General features: G+C 34.7%; 1 protein-coding gene across 3 annotated transcripts in view; it reads left to right on the forward strand.

Annotated features, from left to right (window-relative positions):
• RPGR (retinitis pigmentosa GTPase regulator) overlaps window positions 1-16,545 on the forward strand; it is a 64,849-nt gene that overhangs the window by 21,821 nt on the left and 26,483 nt on the right. For all 3 annotated transcript variants that reach the window (XM_085319421.1, XM_085319420.1, XM_085319422.1), the window contains 5 exons: window positions 10,538-10,693; window positions 11,230-11,354; window positions 12,402-12,587; window positions 13,489-13,651; window positions 14,949-15,055. In XM_085319421.1, coding sequence (XP_085175547.1) covers window positions 10,538-10,693; window positions 11,230-11,354; window positions 12,402-12,587; window positions 13,489-13,651; window positions 14,949-15,055 — 737 coding nt within the window. The remainder of the gene's footprint in view (window positions 1-10,537; window positions 10,694-11,229; window positions 11,355-12,401; window positions 12,588-13,488; window positions 13,652-14,948; window positions 15,056-16,545) is intronic.

A 16,545-nucleotide genomic window follows, 5' to 3' on the forward strand; every position in this document is an offset into this window, starting at 1 on the left:
TCTTTTCAGGGGGTATGAGAAGAAGGGAGTTTTATGGAAAAGCATCCCTTCAGTAATAAATTTTAAATTATCCTGAATATGTAATATTTAGGCAGTCACTTTCCAACTAGCTGCCTGTTAATAGTGATAAAGAGATACATGTTCTGCTAGATGTCTAAATGGATTAATTATCCCTGTTGTAATACAGAGTTTGTGTGTGACTGAGCAGAATCTTTAACATTTACATCAAAGTATTACAGATATAGTGCATTAAATATATCATAGAAGTATATAAAGTTCAGTATATAAAACTCATATATTAGTTCCCAGGATTGTAGGTACATTATTTCCAGATGAAATATGCTGTATTTTACTAGACTAATAAATAGTTGTGTGTCAATTGTAAATTAGCTTTTCAAAGAGATAAATGCTAGGTATAGCTAGCTCTTCATTTCTACAGATTCTAACCTAAATTGTTTTATTCTTTTTACTGTTTTTTAATATATTTATCTAGTCTCTTAAGTGCATTTGGGCTACAAACCTTCTTTCTGGCACATTTTAAATTATCTCCATCTGCTCATGTGAATGGGAAAGTCCTTGTGTGATTAGAACCGTTTCCATCAGTTTACAGAGGATATCAGGGTCCTGGAGTAAAAAGGCATCTGTCATGCCTTTGAGATGATGCCTATCTTGGAAGTAAGAAGGATTCTTATGAATAAGGAAGATAAAGCAAGCCTCTGGTCCTTCTGTGGGTGCTGGGGCAGTAACCTAGGAACAGAGTATTCAGAGAGTATGTAAGCCGCCTTCGCTGTGAAAGCTGAAGAATAGTGCAGCACTGAAAGACTTCATAATAATAGATCTTGTGGTAAAACTACAAAACGAGTTGGGAGGAACTGAGATGTAGTGGATGAATATGGAAAGGATATGGAGTAGTGACKGAGTGGTGCAAAAGGGACACTGTAATAAAAAAAGATTGTGAGTAGTGTTGTACAAGGAGAGAGACATTCAAGTATTAGGATGCGCTTGGATAGATATGTGCATGTATTTTTTTWAAAAAAAGTGTTCTCCAAAGTGAGTTGGTGAGTTTGTCTGCTTGAGAAACGTATATGTATTTACATATATATTTATAGGCTGAGGTCTTTCATTGTTTTTATATAAATGCTGTTTAATTTTTCCAATTTCTGCACAGTACAGATTACCAAGTCAAAAATAGTTACTGAAATTGTGTAATCTCACTCTGACCTCCTTAAGACACCTTGATTCCAAATGAAAATTCTCTTAAAATGATAAATTATTCTAGACTCTTTCAAGGTTGTTAAATGGTTTCTGATATTTAACTGTTTAATCTTCAGATTTTCTTTTCTCTGATTGGACTTACAGTCCATACAATATGTTAAGCTTTGAATCTTTTTGAACAGCTCATTAAAATGGATTGGCTTAGCTTCTAAGATAAAAATTCTTGAGTATTTCAGAGAAATTGCCATCCTATGCTAAGAGTATTGTGACTTTTGTTGTATTTCATTTTACRTATGGGGTCATAACATCATCTCCAATGATTTTTTAGATCTACTTTTAAGTCACAAAACAATGCAGTTTTGTATTGCTCATTTAAATGCTGTGGAATCTCAGAATAAAACTTAGGATGTAAGTTTTGAGAAAATACTCCTTTTAGTAGCTGTACTTGTCTCAAAGAAAATTATTTATTAAAATATTGTTTAATAAACATGTCTATTAATCTGAACTGTCAAGAAACTTTAACTCCCATTGCTTTAGGACACTCAGSTTTTTTCATAATTTCGCCTAATCTTGCTCACATTTAACATTCTATGAGTTTCTACTAAGTAACATTCTGCTAGTTTTGTTTAGCRTGTGATTTTGGATAATGCTTAGTGTGTCGTGCATGAATAATTTTGTTTTCACAGTAAGTATCAAATAAAGTGTTAGTGAATTACTTTTATAAGAAATAAGTTTTAAAAATTTGAATGGTGAATGAGTAAAGGTAATATCTTAAGAAATTGCAATGCTCTTGATATTCACAAAAAAAAATGCTAGTGCATTGTTAGAAATTTGAAAAGTGAGAAACTACCAGCAAAAAAGGATATTTTTAGGAAATACAGTAAGTTGTTGTCTTTGTTAAAATGTATTCATTGGCTGACTTTCCTAGATGTGTTCCCAGTATATATGCAAAGTAATTATACAGTTTTGAATGGAATTTAGAAGTTCATAACCATTGTCAAAACTGAAACTACTACCATTTGAAATCAGAATGCCTGTTTAATTCTTTTTTAACTCTAATGATTCAGAGAGCTAAAAATTTTAGCAGTTATAACAGGGAAAATCAAAGGCTTTAATAATTGGCTGTAATACAGAATTCGTTTTATAACAGAAAACGAACTTTGGAAAGAATGGGGAAATAAGATATCTTAGAAACTTACTAGATATGTTGAATGTTTTCAAGAGTCTGGGCCTCATGAAAATTCAACTTGGACCAGTTCAAATATTGAGACAGTCTTAGAAACATTCAGTTACCTTCATGATTTCAGAAGTACAGTTGAGGGAATCTAAAGAGCCTGCAAATTACAGGTCAATCAACTGGAACTTCACTAGCTGAAAAAATGTTGAGACAATTAAATAAATTCTGTTGATACACAACTGAAAGATAACACAAACGAAAGCAAGCAAAAGATAGCCATATAATGCTATTCTAATTGCATCACAGATATGTAAAACATTTTGTGTGTAAAAAGATTAAGAGAGCTTTCCACTGTGTTCAACAGTGTTAAAGGTTTTACTAGAACATCATGTACAGTTTGGCTATCAAGTTTTATAAAAGCTATAAAATTATTATGGAGTGTCAAATCAGAACAACAAGAAAACATAACTGGAAAACATAATTGTGACGAAAGATTTAAAAAGGCTGGTGGATTTGGTGGTCTAGAAAGGGGAAAGCTAAGGAAAAGCATGGCACCAGTTTTCGCATAGAATGTTGCTTCTCGGAGGAAGCTGTTCTCTTCGTGAGATCTCAGAGTGGAACTCCAGTTGCAGCAAGGGTTGTTTAAGTTGGATATTAAATAAAATTTTCGAAGTGAAAGGATAGCTACATTTAAAAGTGGGCTGTATATAGAGTTTGTGGCAATTCAGTGATTGCAGTATCTCTATGCTTGAGGAAGAGATAATAGTGTATGACCCAGTGAAATCTAGACCAATCAGCCTGCCTTCTTTTTCCAGAAAGCAAGTTGTTTTTTTTTTTTCTGTAATATGATGGCATAGTTCCTACCATGAATCCATTATGAACTTTTTCATAAATGTTGATCTAATTAAATACCTTATATTATGTATTTTTTATAATTCCTGTAGCTTCTGGGAGCTCCAATTCAGATAGAAAACTCTTTCCTTCTTTCCCAGCTTTCCTGACCATCTTGTTGAAGCCACCATTTGCTCATCATATTCTATGTTTTCATTGGACTAAATAATTGTAAAATACTGTAAAGGAAGAAAAGGGAGTTTGACTTGGCCCATAGATGATTTCCAAAATATCATCTTTGGCTTGTAATGAATTCTGCAACTGTTTAGCATTCCCGTAATTATCTCCTTTCCTAACCCAAAATGCAAGAGCTGTATAAACAAGTAAGATGTATAGACATCACTCCTTAAAGCTGCATTTAAAATGTTAAATAGTCATCTGTTGTTAATCTGGTGAAGTGTCTTTAGGTTATATAATAAAAATTTCTAAAATATAAAATGAAAATCTGATTGAGAGGAATTGCAAGTAATTTGATGTGGTATTGCACTGCAAGCCACYGGAGAGAATAAAGGCTGAAGTGATGTGCTGGGAAAGGTTATGGGTAATGATAAATTAAGCTGCAAGATTCTGAGTGAGTTAAAATGCCTTTGGGAAATGTATGAAGAGGAAATAACAGTAGCCAATCCAGGAAATAACACAAACATTCGTCTACATTTCAAAGCCTTTGTTCTTCCACCAACATGCAGTCTCACCCTAGCAGTATTTTATGTCATAAAATGAGTTTCTCTGTAGGAAATCAGATTATCATTATTAGGAAAAAATTACCATAAATTTGGGGCCAGCAAATGTATAAATCTTAGCAATATTTTATGCGTCATAAAGTTCTGCACAAAGAATTAGATTATCATTATTGATTATTTTTTTAACCATAAATCTAAAACCAACCAATAGAGACTTTGTTTTAATGGTATTTGGTGTAATAAAATTACATTACACCAAATAATTCTTATAGAGATTTAGTTGGAAGATGTAGACTTGGATGACATCAGCAGTATAGTGAAATCTCTAGAGACAGAAGCTAGAAGGAGAACCCAGAGGCAGAGTATAAAAACTGAAGAATAAATATAGTGAAGAAAATGTCACAGTAAGCAACATCTTTTACTATATAAGATTTACTTGACTGTGGAAATAGATTTTGTAATAGAAGACAARTAAGATAGAGATTTAGTGCTGGGTTAGCTGGCAGACCAGTGCCAGAAGGTCCAGTTGAACAAAGAGATAAAGGAAAGCAGTATCCTCTGACAAATGCATTTGCCTAAAGATTGATAATTGTTGTGATAAAACTGAAAGTTCGGACAGATTTTTTAAAATATAATTCAACTATTATTAAATCAGCTGTAACTATGAACTAGTGGTTTTTCAGGCACTTTAAACAAGAGTAGAGGATAAAGGAAATACTGTCTAATGTGAAAGATACTTTGTCAGGAGTGTTAACATGCACAAATTCTTCTGACTCATAGAGTATTTACTCTTTAAATATTTGGGAGAAGTAGATTAGGACACCGTAATCATATAAAAAGTGAGTGTAACACACATGCATTATAAGCTTTTCACCAGAAACTTAACTTGGAATCAATGTGGAGGTATATATTGCATCCTCAGATGAAGTAGCATGACCACAAGTTCAGAATTTTGATAAGGGATATAGCTTCAAAGGGGGTCAAATACATTTATATGTTTATTAAGTTCAATCTCCTAAATCAAGAAACTGTACAGTAGTTGAACAAATTCTGATTTTTATGTTCCAACTTATGTGGAAAAAGGACACCACTCAGCTTTAGTAACAAAGTATCTACTGATACAGTTTTCATCTTTTCAGAGTCTTTCCAGTTTTCCGGAGTATGTCATTTCAGCCCTAAAAAATACTAAGTGAATTTCTAGCTATTGTGTATTGCCCAGTTTCATCTGTCTGATTTAATATAGGAATAGGATAGGACAAAATGTCATATGGAGAAACTGTAGTGCATCCTGGTTCCTTTCTTGCCATCAGTTCTATTTAGGACTATCAAATTAGATGAAARCGTAATTCAGTTATCTTGCTGAATATGAGACAAGTTTCTTCCTGACTCTCATACATGATTAGTCCATTCCAAAGCACTTCATTTTATTTCTTTTTTATGGCTGATATCTATTCTATTTGCAATTTTGTGTGCTAAGAAACGTGAAAATACTGTTTGAAATCTCTGCAGCAGTGTATCAGTGAATGGTAGGCAGTAKGCATTAAAATAATGCATTTTTTGCTCTTAAACTCTAAAATGGGAAAACTTTACATTTTTTTTCCAGAGAGTAGAAAATTGAGCTGTTGAGAACAACAACAAGAAAGAAACTATTTATGAGGATAGAAATTTTGAATATAATGTTAGAAACGATCTTCTTTAAAAGTCTTATTGTTACTTTTGCCTTTAATATTTTACAATTATTCTACAGAGTAAACAAAATAACACAGTTAAAAATTTAATTGCTGCAAAAATTTTCTCTTACTGTAGCAGCACAAACCTATCAATTTCATAACAGTTTATCAGCTCATTCAGGAAGGTCATATCCTCCTCCCAGATGACTTCTCCCACTCAGAAACTAAAAAGACGTGCATCCACTACCCAGGATTCTTGCAAACACTTTCTGCTGAAAGTGAAAGCTGTTAGTATGATCACCTTCAAAAATATAAGAAAGCAAAAAGCAGCAATCCCAACTTTTGCACTTTTTCAATAAGCTYTTAAGTAAGTCGAGTAAAAACTACTTCTGAATTGAGAAGATTAGGAAAGAAGAAACAGATTGGGAGTGGCCTTAATATCTTCCTTTTTTCAAATGAGGACAGATCATCTGGAAATAATCCTTTCTATAAAAGGATATATTACCTCCTTTTATTCTCTGAGAGGAGGGAGAGCAAAGATACTTCTTCAAAGGAAAAAGTGTAGCAGTCCTTGGAGAATAGATAGTTTCACATCATACATAATACAGAACATTAGTGCATTAGTATATAAAATTTTGGMTTTTTCATCTCAARGTTTTTTAAAAAGAAAAAAAAAGTCAAGTTATCGTTTTGAAAGAGAATGAGAAGAATGAAAATCTTCTACCTTTTCATGACAGAACTGATTGTTGAAACCATATAGGATTATTTAGATTTATTAAACTATTCCTTAAGTCTATATACTATTTATACTGCAATCCCCAAATCCAGTTTCCTGGCTCTGATAAAACTAAGTATTGTGTAGACAGCTGATTTTTACAGCAGTATTTTTCAGTATAAGCTGTTTAAAAATAAAACTATAATAGTGAATAGCTCATTGATATAATAATAATAATAATATGACAAGTTGACCATGATCCAGCAATGTGCCCTTGTGGCCAGGAAAGCCAATGATATCCTGGGGGTGCACTAGGAAGAGTGTTGCCAGCAGGTCGAGGGAGGTGATCCTGCCCCTCTACTCAGCCCTGGGGAGGCCTCATCTCAAGTACTGTGTCCAATTCTGGGCTCCCCAGGACAAGAGAGACATGGAGCTACTGGAGAGAGTCCAGCGTAGGGCTACGAAGATGATCAGAGGGCTGGAGCACCTGCCCTATGAGGAATGGCTGCAAGGTCTGGGCCTCTTCAGCCTGGGGAAGAGAAGCCTGAGGGGGGATCTTATCAGTGTGTACAAGTACCTGAAGGGAGGGTGTCAAGGGACAGGGACAAACTCTTTTCAGTTGTCCCCTGTGACAGGACAAGAGGCAATGGGCAGAAAYTGAAGCACAGGAAGTTCTGCCTGACCGTGAGGGGGAATTTCTTCCCTGTGAGAGTGACGGAGCACTGGGACGGGTTGCCCAGAGAGGTTGTGGAGTCTCCTTCTCTGGAGATCTTCAAGGCYCGCCTGGATGCAACCCTGTCTACCATGCTCTAGGTGACCCTGCTGAGCRGGGAGGTTGGACTAGATGATCTCCAGAGGTCCCTTCCAACCTTCCTGATTCTATGATTCTATGATTCTATGAATAATGTGGTTCAAGGGGAATAAAGCCATATGGAGAGCTATTAGAAAATCTGTAYGTTTTTGTTATTCTTCTAGAGATTTTTAACTTTGTACACAGTTTTAAGTACATGGGAAGGAATGTGTGATTCTTGTTGCAGAAGACTCTTGGAACTCGCTCAGTTCTTTTGCCACATAGCATAAGAAGTAAAAAATACCTGAAAGCTACATAGATTTTTGCCTAGGACTATTTCATTTGTAGGGACAGCTGTCATTGAGATTGAAGTGCATTTCTATACTCCAGAAGAAGCATGCAAAGAAGGAAGATGTCCTTTTGAACACAAATATCAGGAAATGTCGACGTTCTTCCAAAAAGGAAAATACAGGAAGTAAAGTAGAAGTGCAGGAGATCATTTGGAACAGGGAAGCCATTGGTTTCTGTGCAGGCTTTGAAACCACTTCTCTTCATCCTTTAGGGCCCCTTCTCATGAGAGGCTGCTGGGAGACAGCAATGCCTTCCTCAGGGCGAGACAGGAATTCTGTGCTACTTCCTCTGGGTGCTGCTCATTGGCTGCGCCTTCCTCGTGGTTCACTAGCACTGCTGGAGGCAGTGCCACACATAGCTCTGGTGTGTCTTTCCTTGTTCCACTCTGGTCCTGTTTTGCCCATTCCACAGAAAACTACCACAGCAAAAATCCCCAAACCTGGTTTTCTGAGCTAAGTAGCCAGTAGCCAGGTGGACAGCAGAGACAGTGCAAGTGGGGACAGAAAAAAGGGGAGTGAGATCTGCCCTTCTGGTGGCCATGTGTCTCATCTGCATCATCTAACCATAGCATTRTTGGGACTGAGTACAGTAAGAAAAAGAAACTGTGGGGCTGTGTCCCCTTTTGGATTTGTGTTGTCAGCAGTCATTTGCAAATTCACGTTCGGAATGATGGAGTACACCTCTGACATGTAATCACCAGGTCTATAAGATAGTTTTGCTGTAGACTTCTGTATTTCTAAAGATAGCTTGGAAGAAATACCTCATTTCTGCTAAATGGGATTATTACTGAGGTTTGGCCTCACTTCTTCACTGGATCCTGAATAAATGTTCTCTGAGAGAGGTAAGTCATTTAAAGCTGCAGGATTTTTGTCCTCCTGTTCCTTGATAACTGACTAATAAACAGATTTTAGGAGAAGCAAAATTCAGGTTCCCTGGGGCAGTGGAAAATTTCATTCTTCTTATAAAGGCCCTCCAAATTGGTTTTAGATTGGTCTGTTCTCCCCCAGAAAATAGGTTCCCGTACTTCAGGTTTGCATCTGGGAATATCTTCCTCTAAACATGAAAGCCTTTATAGATCTAATTTGTTTTATGAAAGAAGTGTTCCGTATATCAACCTAGGATTAAAGAGAATATGAAAAAAATCCCARCTTCACTCAAAGTAATTACATTAATCAGATAAAGCTATATAATTTGAAAATGATGTGATCTGCCTGTCTTCAAAGAAATGTTAGGACAAACACAGTATTTTAAGATAGAATTTATGAACTCAGACATCCTGAAAAATCCATTTACTAAAATGCAGATGAAACTTCCTCAGTTCACTTAAAGAAAATTTCTGTCTTTCAGGAGTAGTTTCTTGATTCTTATCCAGAAAGTACAAATAACAGGAAAATTCTTATTCCTTGTTTTACTTTAAAAAGATATGTCCTTCTAAGGTGTTGCTTTCTTGCACTGAAATTTCCAGTAGAGGGAGCTTYACAATTAAATTTAGTAGAAAAAAATGCTTTACAAAGTATTTTGCACATTCAATCTAAAAAAGTTTGAGACCATATTTTTTATGGTGAGAATTCATGACATGTTAATATGGAACAATTTTAAAAGGGATAGAAAGGGCAGATTGTGTCCTAGATAGATATTTTTTCTGTATTTAGTGTTTACAGCTTACCTGATTTCTTCGTAAGTCTGAAAGTTCAATATGAATTCATGAGTGTACTATGGCAGCAATATGAAATTTGGTCCGTTGTCCACTTTCTGTGACAGAAGCAAAAGGTTGGTTGGGGAGAATGGTAACCATAATTTGTTTTTARTATTTCTTCGCTTTGTGGCTGCTCTAAGAGTAACAGCAGAAGGGTATTTGGTTACAGAACAGAAACTGGTTCTGTGGCAGTGAAGCATACTTTGCTATTCCAATGACCTCATTTCCTGAGCACGAATAACTGCTCAAAAAGCAAAGATGCTCGTTTCTTTGTCATTCTGTACATTCAGCTGTGGAAGCCCATTCCTCTCTTGCTCTTGAAGATGGTGATGTTTTTGACCTGATGCCATCYGTATAGCAGGAGTGGCCGGGCTCTGCACCCTCTTCATGATAGTGATGTAGTGATGTATTGCTCCTGAGTCTCAGCTGTTTCTGCTTGAGGCAGAATATTTTTATAGCCTTCCCAATCTTTCACAGGTTTTCACAGTATATTGMAAATGTTAATTAGTATTTCTCTTGCTTTTCTGTTGTTGCCTACTKACAAAAAAGAGTGAGGAGAGAGAATAAAATTCTAGGAAAATGTCTCCTCTTCCCCCCCAAAAAATTAATCTTTGAATTTCCCTATTTGAGCATGACCTCATCAAGATTTCCAAGCTTCACAGTCTTCCCCAGTTGTGATGGAGTGCCAGGGATGGACACACCAAGAATCTTTATTGCCTTGGAGAACCTCACATTCTWTTTCCTGGCACAGACAGTCCGTTAAATGGACAAAAAGTACAGTGTGGAAAAGTGATTATTCTGTCACAAGATAACACCAATTATAACATTCTTTGTGTTGAAGGCAGGGTTGATTTGGTAGCCTAACAGAATACTGAAGCCTGTTCTGATGTTTTTCCCATATTTTCTTCCATACAAATTAGAAAATTAGTTCTAATTTAAAGAGAGCTAGTCTGTTAAATTTGGGCTCATGCAATGTATGTGTTGTAGGCAACAAGAAACTAAGATGAGACTGTTGTATTTGAAAATACACCTATATGTAAACATCATATTTTGAATTAACTGCAGTAAACTCCCATAAATTTYTGTTAGCTGATTCTATGTGTACATGTCATCATTGGATCATTTTGCAGTTATGCTATATGTTAGAAAATATATTGCATATTTGTCCATTCAAWTTTTTTTCTGTATTTAATTTCACTGCCTATTTCTTTTCATTTTCTTCTGTCAGTATTAATTGGTAAAGCATTGCTTTTTTGATACCAATGTCATTTAACTTCCATTTTGTTAATACAAAGCAGGTTAAAATRTATGTGGCAGCATATTTGTTGTTAACTTCTCCTGTACATTTTCAGAGACAGATGTATACACTTTTGGACTTGGACAGTACGGACAACTGGGACATGGTACTTTTATTTTTGAAACTTCTGTACCAAAGTCTGTGGAACATTTGAGGAGGCATAAAATACGTAACATTGCATGCGGGGAAAATCATACTGCTGTAATAGCAGGTATGTAACTGAAAAATTCTGAAATGCACTTCTAGTGACTCTTCACTGCACTGAATAAGCTTTCTCTGCAAAATGAGTAGTAGAAAAAGAAGATATATGCAGATTTACTATTTCTAAAGGTTGAGTGATCAAAGCTATGTGAGAGTTAGTGAGAAAGCCAGATTGGATATTAGGAATTTCTGATTCAGATCCGTGTGTAGTTCTGTACACATTATCTCCTGGGGAACTGCAATGTCATAGTCACGCCTTGCAAACAAGTATTCTTGTTTATAAGCCTTTGTTTCACTACACAATTTCTATTTTATTGTTTGTGGRTTTTTTTCCAAATTGTCTAGACTAATCTAAAACTTTGTCTGAAAATATACATGTTTTTGGATTATACTCATCTATACAGAGTCTAAAAATAATTATTCGGTTTTTACTTTTGGAAGAGGAATGTTCTTACTTGCACAGTATATTTCTTTATTTGTAATGGTTTTATGATGTATTTCTGTTGAACTTTTGTTATTAATAACATCCTTTTTTTCCACTTACAGAGAATGGCCTCATGTTTACCTTTGGAGATGGGCGACATGGAAAGTTAGGACTTGGAGAAGAGAATTTTACAAATCAGTTTGAACCCACTCTATGTTCTAACTTTTTGAGGTTCACAGTCCTTTTGGTAAAATTTTTGTTCGTGTTTCTCAGACATCAAAATGTTTATGTTTTTATGAGATGCATTATTAATGACTTCTGAAATCTCATTTATAGAATCATTTTTCCTACTGTGTTTAATTAATAGATAACAATAATTGGAAAAAGAAAGGGGCTTATATTTGCTTATGCTGCTTATTCAGTTTTGAATGTACTTGGTTTGGACTGTACGTATAGAGCACTTTTTAGGATTTTATTCAGTAGTGCCATACTACAGTGTTTTGGTCTATAGAGCTGATAGTATCCTATAAAATAAAACACGTTGCTTTTAGATTGTTGGCAGTAAGGGGGAAYTGATATCTATTCTGAAAACCCCAGAGTGATTTTGTATTAATTTTAATGATTATACAGTGGGATATTTACAAAATCTTAACAAAACTTAAGCTGTTGTTTTTTTAATCCAAACAGGATGAGAAAAGAGAAATASTCTTTTCTTTTAAGGTCATTGCTTTAGTCTGTTTCCTGAGGATGTTTAAGAAAAATATCACAGAATTGCCAGTATCAAAAACACAAACACAATTTACAGTCTGAAACTTTTTTAAAAGTGAAACCTATTGTTTTTATGTAATGATACCTTATTTACTAGATGGGTTTAGTACTTAGCATTACTTTTTATGGGTTTTGTGATAAAATATCTAGGTTTTGTCACTGTAATTGTCAGTGTTGTTAACATTTGATTTGCATCCAGATAATGMGCTACAATTCTTTTGAAAATCAGAGGAAATAGCTTTGTTTTCTTCTGTATCAATAATTTAAGTTTTACTTAAATATCATCTATTGTATTTAAGTAAGAAAAAATGAATATAGATTATTAAGCTTCAGTAATCATATTTATGTACTTCTATCTTACTRAAGTCAGTAGCTAAATTTGAAGCTAATTATTTCCCATTTAACATTTTTTGGTTTTTTTCTTCATTATTTAAGTCTCTAGAGATGATTGTAAGAAAATGAGATCGTTGTATTGATATGATATTGATACATATGAAATAATCAGAACTTTGTTTTTGCGCTGTAGGTTGCTTGTGGTGGTTGTCACATGTTAGTTTTTGCTGCTCCAAGGCCTAAAGGATCTGAAGACATACTCTTAGAAGATTTGTATGAAAACCGTTTGACAGCTACTATCTCTAGAATGAGTGTAGATTCATCAATAGCAAGCACCTTTCCACGAACGTTATCAGCACGAATGCGACGTCGAGAGAAGGTAAATTCAGAGCTGTCTGAGTTTTTGCAAGAAACAAAACCCTTATTTAAACTAAAATCACAGCACATACCTACCAGATAAATACCTATTTTCAAAACACATGTTTAATTTGAATGTGTAGAAAGAAGAAGGGATACCTACCCTGTTGACAAAATTCATGCAGATTAAAAATAGATATTGGTCTGGTTTTACTTGTTTATGATGTATGAAAAGACTCTGTTTTTGTTTTTAATTCTAAACTATATAGCTTGTTCTTTGTGTTTTTAAAAATATCTTAGAAATATTTTTTTTTAATTAGAACTTAACCTTTTTTAGTGGTCCCTTTGAGTCCTTGAGATAGTTCATAGATTATAAAACATCAAAGGGGGAAGTTTCACAATCAGCTTTAAAGGATCCTAAGACCATATAGCTACTTAAAACAGCAGTTTCTTTTCCTTTATCTTCATCTGCACATTCCCTGTGATTTCCCTAACAAGCACAGAGATCATCTCACTTACCTGTCTAAAAACTAACTCTACCACAAAAACACAAAAGATGAAATTTCCTTTATTTTGTAAAAAGATGATGATGCTGTGAATTAATTATTTCAATGTTTTTTGAAAAACTAGTATTTTTATTTTAAATAAAAATCAAAGCTTTTTTTTTCCACTTTGTCTACGTTTTAAGACTCTATGGGATGATTATTGTGTAGAGACTACATAAAATATCTCGTCATAAACCTCTCCGTTTTCTAGGACTATAAACAAGCAACATGTGCAAGAAATCTTGTTTATAGCATCAACTAGATGAAAATACCTCTGCTAGGTATGAGAGGTTCCTTATATTTTAATCTTCTCTTCTTGTCCTCAGAATTTTCTCAAAATTTTTTTTTGTTTTGTTTTGTTTTGTTAATCTTCTAAAGGAAATATCACCAGAACAGTTTATTCGAATGATACAAACCCTGCCTCCACGGGGAGAAAACTTTTTAAAATCTTCATTGCACGTGACTAGCAATACAAGCCCGCCCTGTTTTTCTGCAACAAGTCTTCCTAAAGCTAAGCCTATGAAGTTGGACCATGAAACAGGTAAAGTGTCCCTACATTTTGTTGCTGTTTTCTGAGAATTGTGTAATTTGGCTTTCATCATTCTTAATTGCTGAGTTTGATGTTCTAGTCCAGTCTTACTTCATGAGGCTCTGACAGAATACAGATATAAAAGTGGAAATGTACATACAAGAAATTGCCTCCAACATGGTTCATTTTTGGAAAAAATGTTTAAGGGTTTAGAGGAGGGTTGAATGAAAGAATAAGGACTTATAAATTGTGTAGTTCCTCAGGAGCATACAAATATGACTTCACAAAAGTACTGTAAGATAAGTAACCACTTTTTCCATTTTCATAAAGAAAAAAAATTAAAAGAAAAAGTGATTAGAAAACATCCTAAAGACTCAGGAAAGCCTACAAGAGACATTGGATAAGAAAGAAGTCTGCTAACTCCCACAAGAGCTTTCTTCTTCTCTTGGAAATGCGGAAGTACTACTGATTCTGCATTAACTAAATTAGGATATTCTAGCTAATGCAAAAGCCTGGATAATGATATTGATACTGGACTGGACTTTTGCAGACACTCTCTAATACAGCTCTGTGCTACATCTGGGTTCCTCGGCATATGTGATTTCCTGGAAAGAGGAGTGCTGAAGAGTGCAGAATGCACAGTGTTTCAATGGGAAGTGAGCTGAAATTAACTAGACAGTCARATTCAATTTGAAACTAATTAATTCAGCTAGACTTAAGATGATTATTTGTAGAGCTAGTGGCATGTTCATTAGCATTTCTGGTTCCAGGAAAGCAATGAAAGCAATGCAGGAAATTTGAATTAGCTTCTTAGATCTGAAACCTCATTCCATATGACATTGATCATATACCTAGTGAGCTTGAGGTGGACCTGAAAATGAGGTAGGTACGTTTGTATGATGCTTAATTAGAGCTAGCAAACTCACTGCCTCTCCAAATAATGTGCATTGTAGATAATAGTGACTGCAGCTAATAAAGTGTAATTGGTACAATATTATTCAAAAGATTATCCAAAAAGGAATTTTGTTCCCTGAAATATTTATGCATTGAAAGACTACAAAAATGGTCAGAGATATACAGTACAGAGAGGCTAGCTAGATTGTTGAACTACTTCTGATGTTAATATAAACTGGTGGAAAGGAAGTGAAGTGCTTCTGCCTTGGCTTAAGTTGGAGGGATGAGGAATCTCAGAGCTTCAATCCCATTGCAGTTAAATAGAAATAATCTCTTTGGAAGAGTGGGGTGTTCTGCTTACTATATATCACTTGTTCCTATAATGTTTGTTTACTTTCCCTATTTTRTCTTAAAGAAAAGAATCGTCAAAAAGATAAGCTCAGTGAAGGGTCTGCAGAAGAAGATTCAGATGATGAAAATAATCACAGAAACCTTGGAGATACGACTGACATCCTAAATATGGTAATATATTCCACTAATTAATCTATGACTGAATTGTTTTTATACAGGGGAAAAACAAAGCAGATAAATCATGTCTTTGGTTCTAATTCAGAACATCTGTCTAGCCCAGAACTTCATATGTGGTATCAGGAAGTATTGACATAGWATTAAATGAGCACCTGTTTTGTTATCATCATTATCCAATGCTAAAGTTTGTTTTCATTTTCCAAATAATATTGCAATGTGAGATTGAAGCAGTCCAGTCAGTGTGACCCCTCCTCATGCTTTAGCCCTGGACATCGAGAAGAAAATTAGAAGAGGCTGGATATCATATCATGATCACTGACCTTCCTCTTCTTGATAATTTCCAAGAAGAGAGAGAACTGCAGGAAAAGAAGCAGAGCACTGTCTTTTTCTGTTCCTAGCAGAGTTCTTTTTGCGCAGGTGGATCATATTAAAGGAGAGACTAAAATGTAGATATTTTGATTATGTGGTGATCTTCAAGCAAGTTTCCACATGTTTCTCTTTTTTTAAAAAAAAGTCTGTGTTATCACTTTTTCATTTCTCCAAAACGTTGTCTTCCTTTGGCAGGCAGGGTATGTCCTGGCCCTAAACCAGTGCAGTGGAAAGCATGTTTTTTTGGGTTTTTTTTTGTTTTTTTTTTCCTTCTGTGGGATGTAAACAACTCCAGCTCACTGTGGGCTCAGCTCAGGATATCTTGTCAGTTATATTGAATGGATGGCATATTTTACAGYAATTATTACTTTTTTGTGCAACAGTATTTATTAATTTAACAATCTGGTTGTTTGTGCATGCCATTTAGTTAATATCTATAAAATTTTGTCTTAATTACATAGACAAGAAAGAATTGTCTTCAGATATGATACACAAAGCAGCCTTCATTAATTTAGTGAGACATTTATTTATGATATGTTGCACACTTCATGTACTAGACATCTTTCCTCTTTTTGGTGTTTGTTCCCATTGTAAAGCAATTTTAAAACACTTACCAGAGTGAAATACTTAGTCAATATGAAAAAAGTTTGTGTCAGGCAAGCTTTTCAAAATGAAAAGAAACATGATCTAGAATCTGAATGAAAATCTGTTACGGCATATCTCTTTCAGTTTTTCTGAACTGTGACATCTACCTTATTGACAGGTTTTTGAGCAGGAAAAGTCTTTAGTATCATATTGTCCTATGAAGTCAGAAACCAGAGCTGTCAGTGCTCACTGTGTTGAAAGAGAATGCAGTGGTTAAAACCATAAGCAGCTAACTAACAGCAACAAAGAGCATTATCTTGTCATTYGGAAGATGTGAGGAGGGGTGAACCAAATGTCACTATACTTACCACTTAAATRTGTTCATACCTTGCCTTACCTTTTACTCTTTTGCTTTTTATGGAAGAGATTACAGCATAAGACCCCAATGGAAATTTCTGCTATTATGCTTGTTGAACATGCTCTCTCAGTGTTATGGTATCAAACTGGATGTTAAGCTGAAGAGTATGATG

Source organism: Rhea americana, unplaced genomic scaffold, assembly GCF_003343005.1.
Source record: "Rhea americana isolate MKP2758 unplaced genomic scaffold, rheAme1 scaffold_59, whole genome shotgun sequence".
Classification (NCBI taxonomy): domain Eukaryota; kingdom Metazoa; phylum Chordata; class Aves; order Rheiformes; family Rheidae; genus Rhea; species Rhea americana.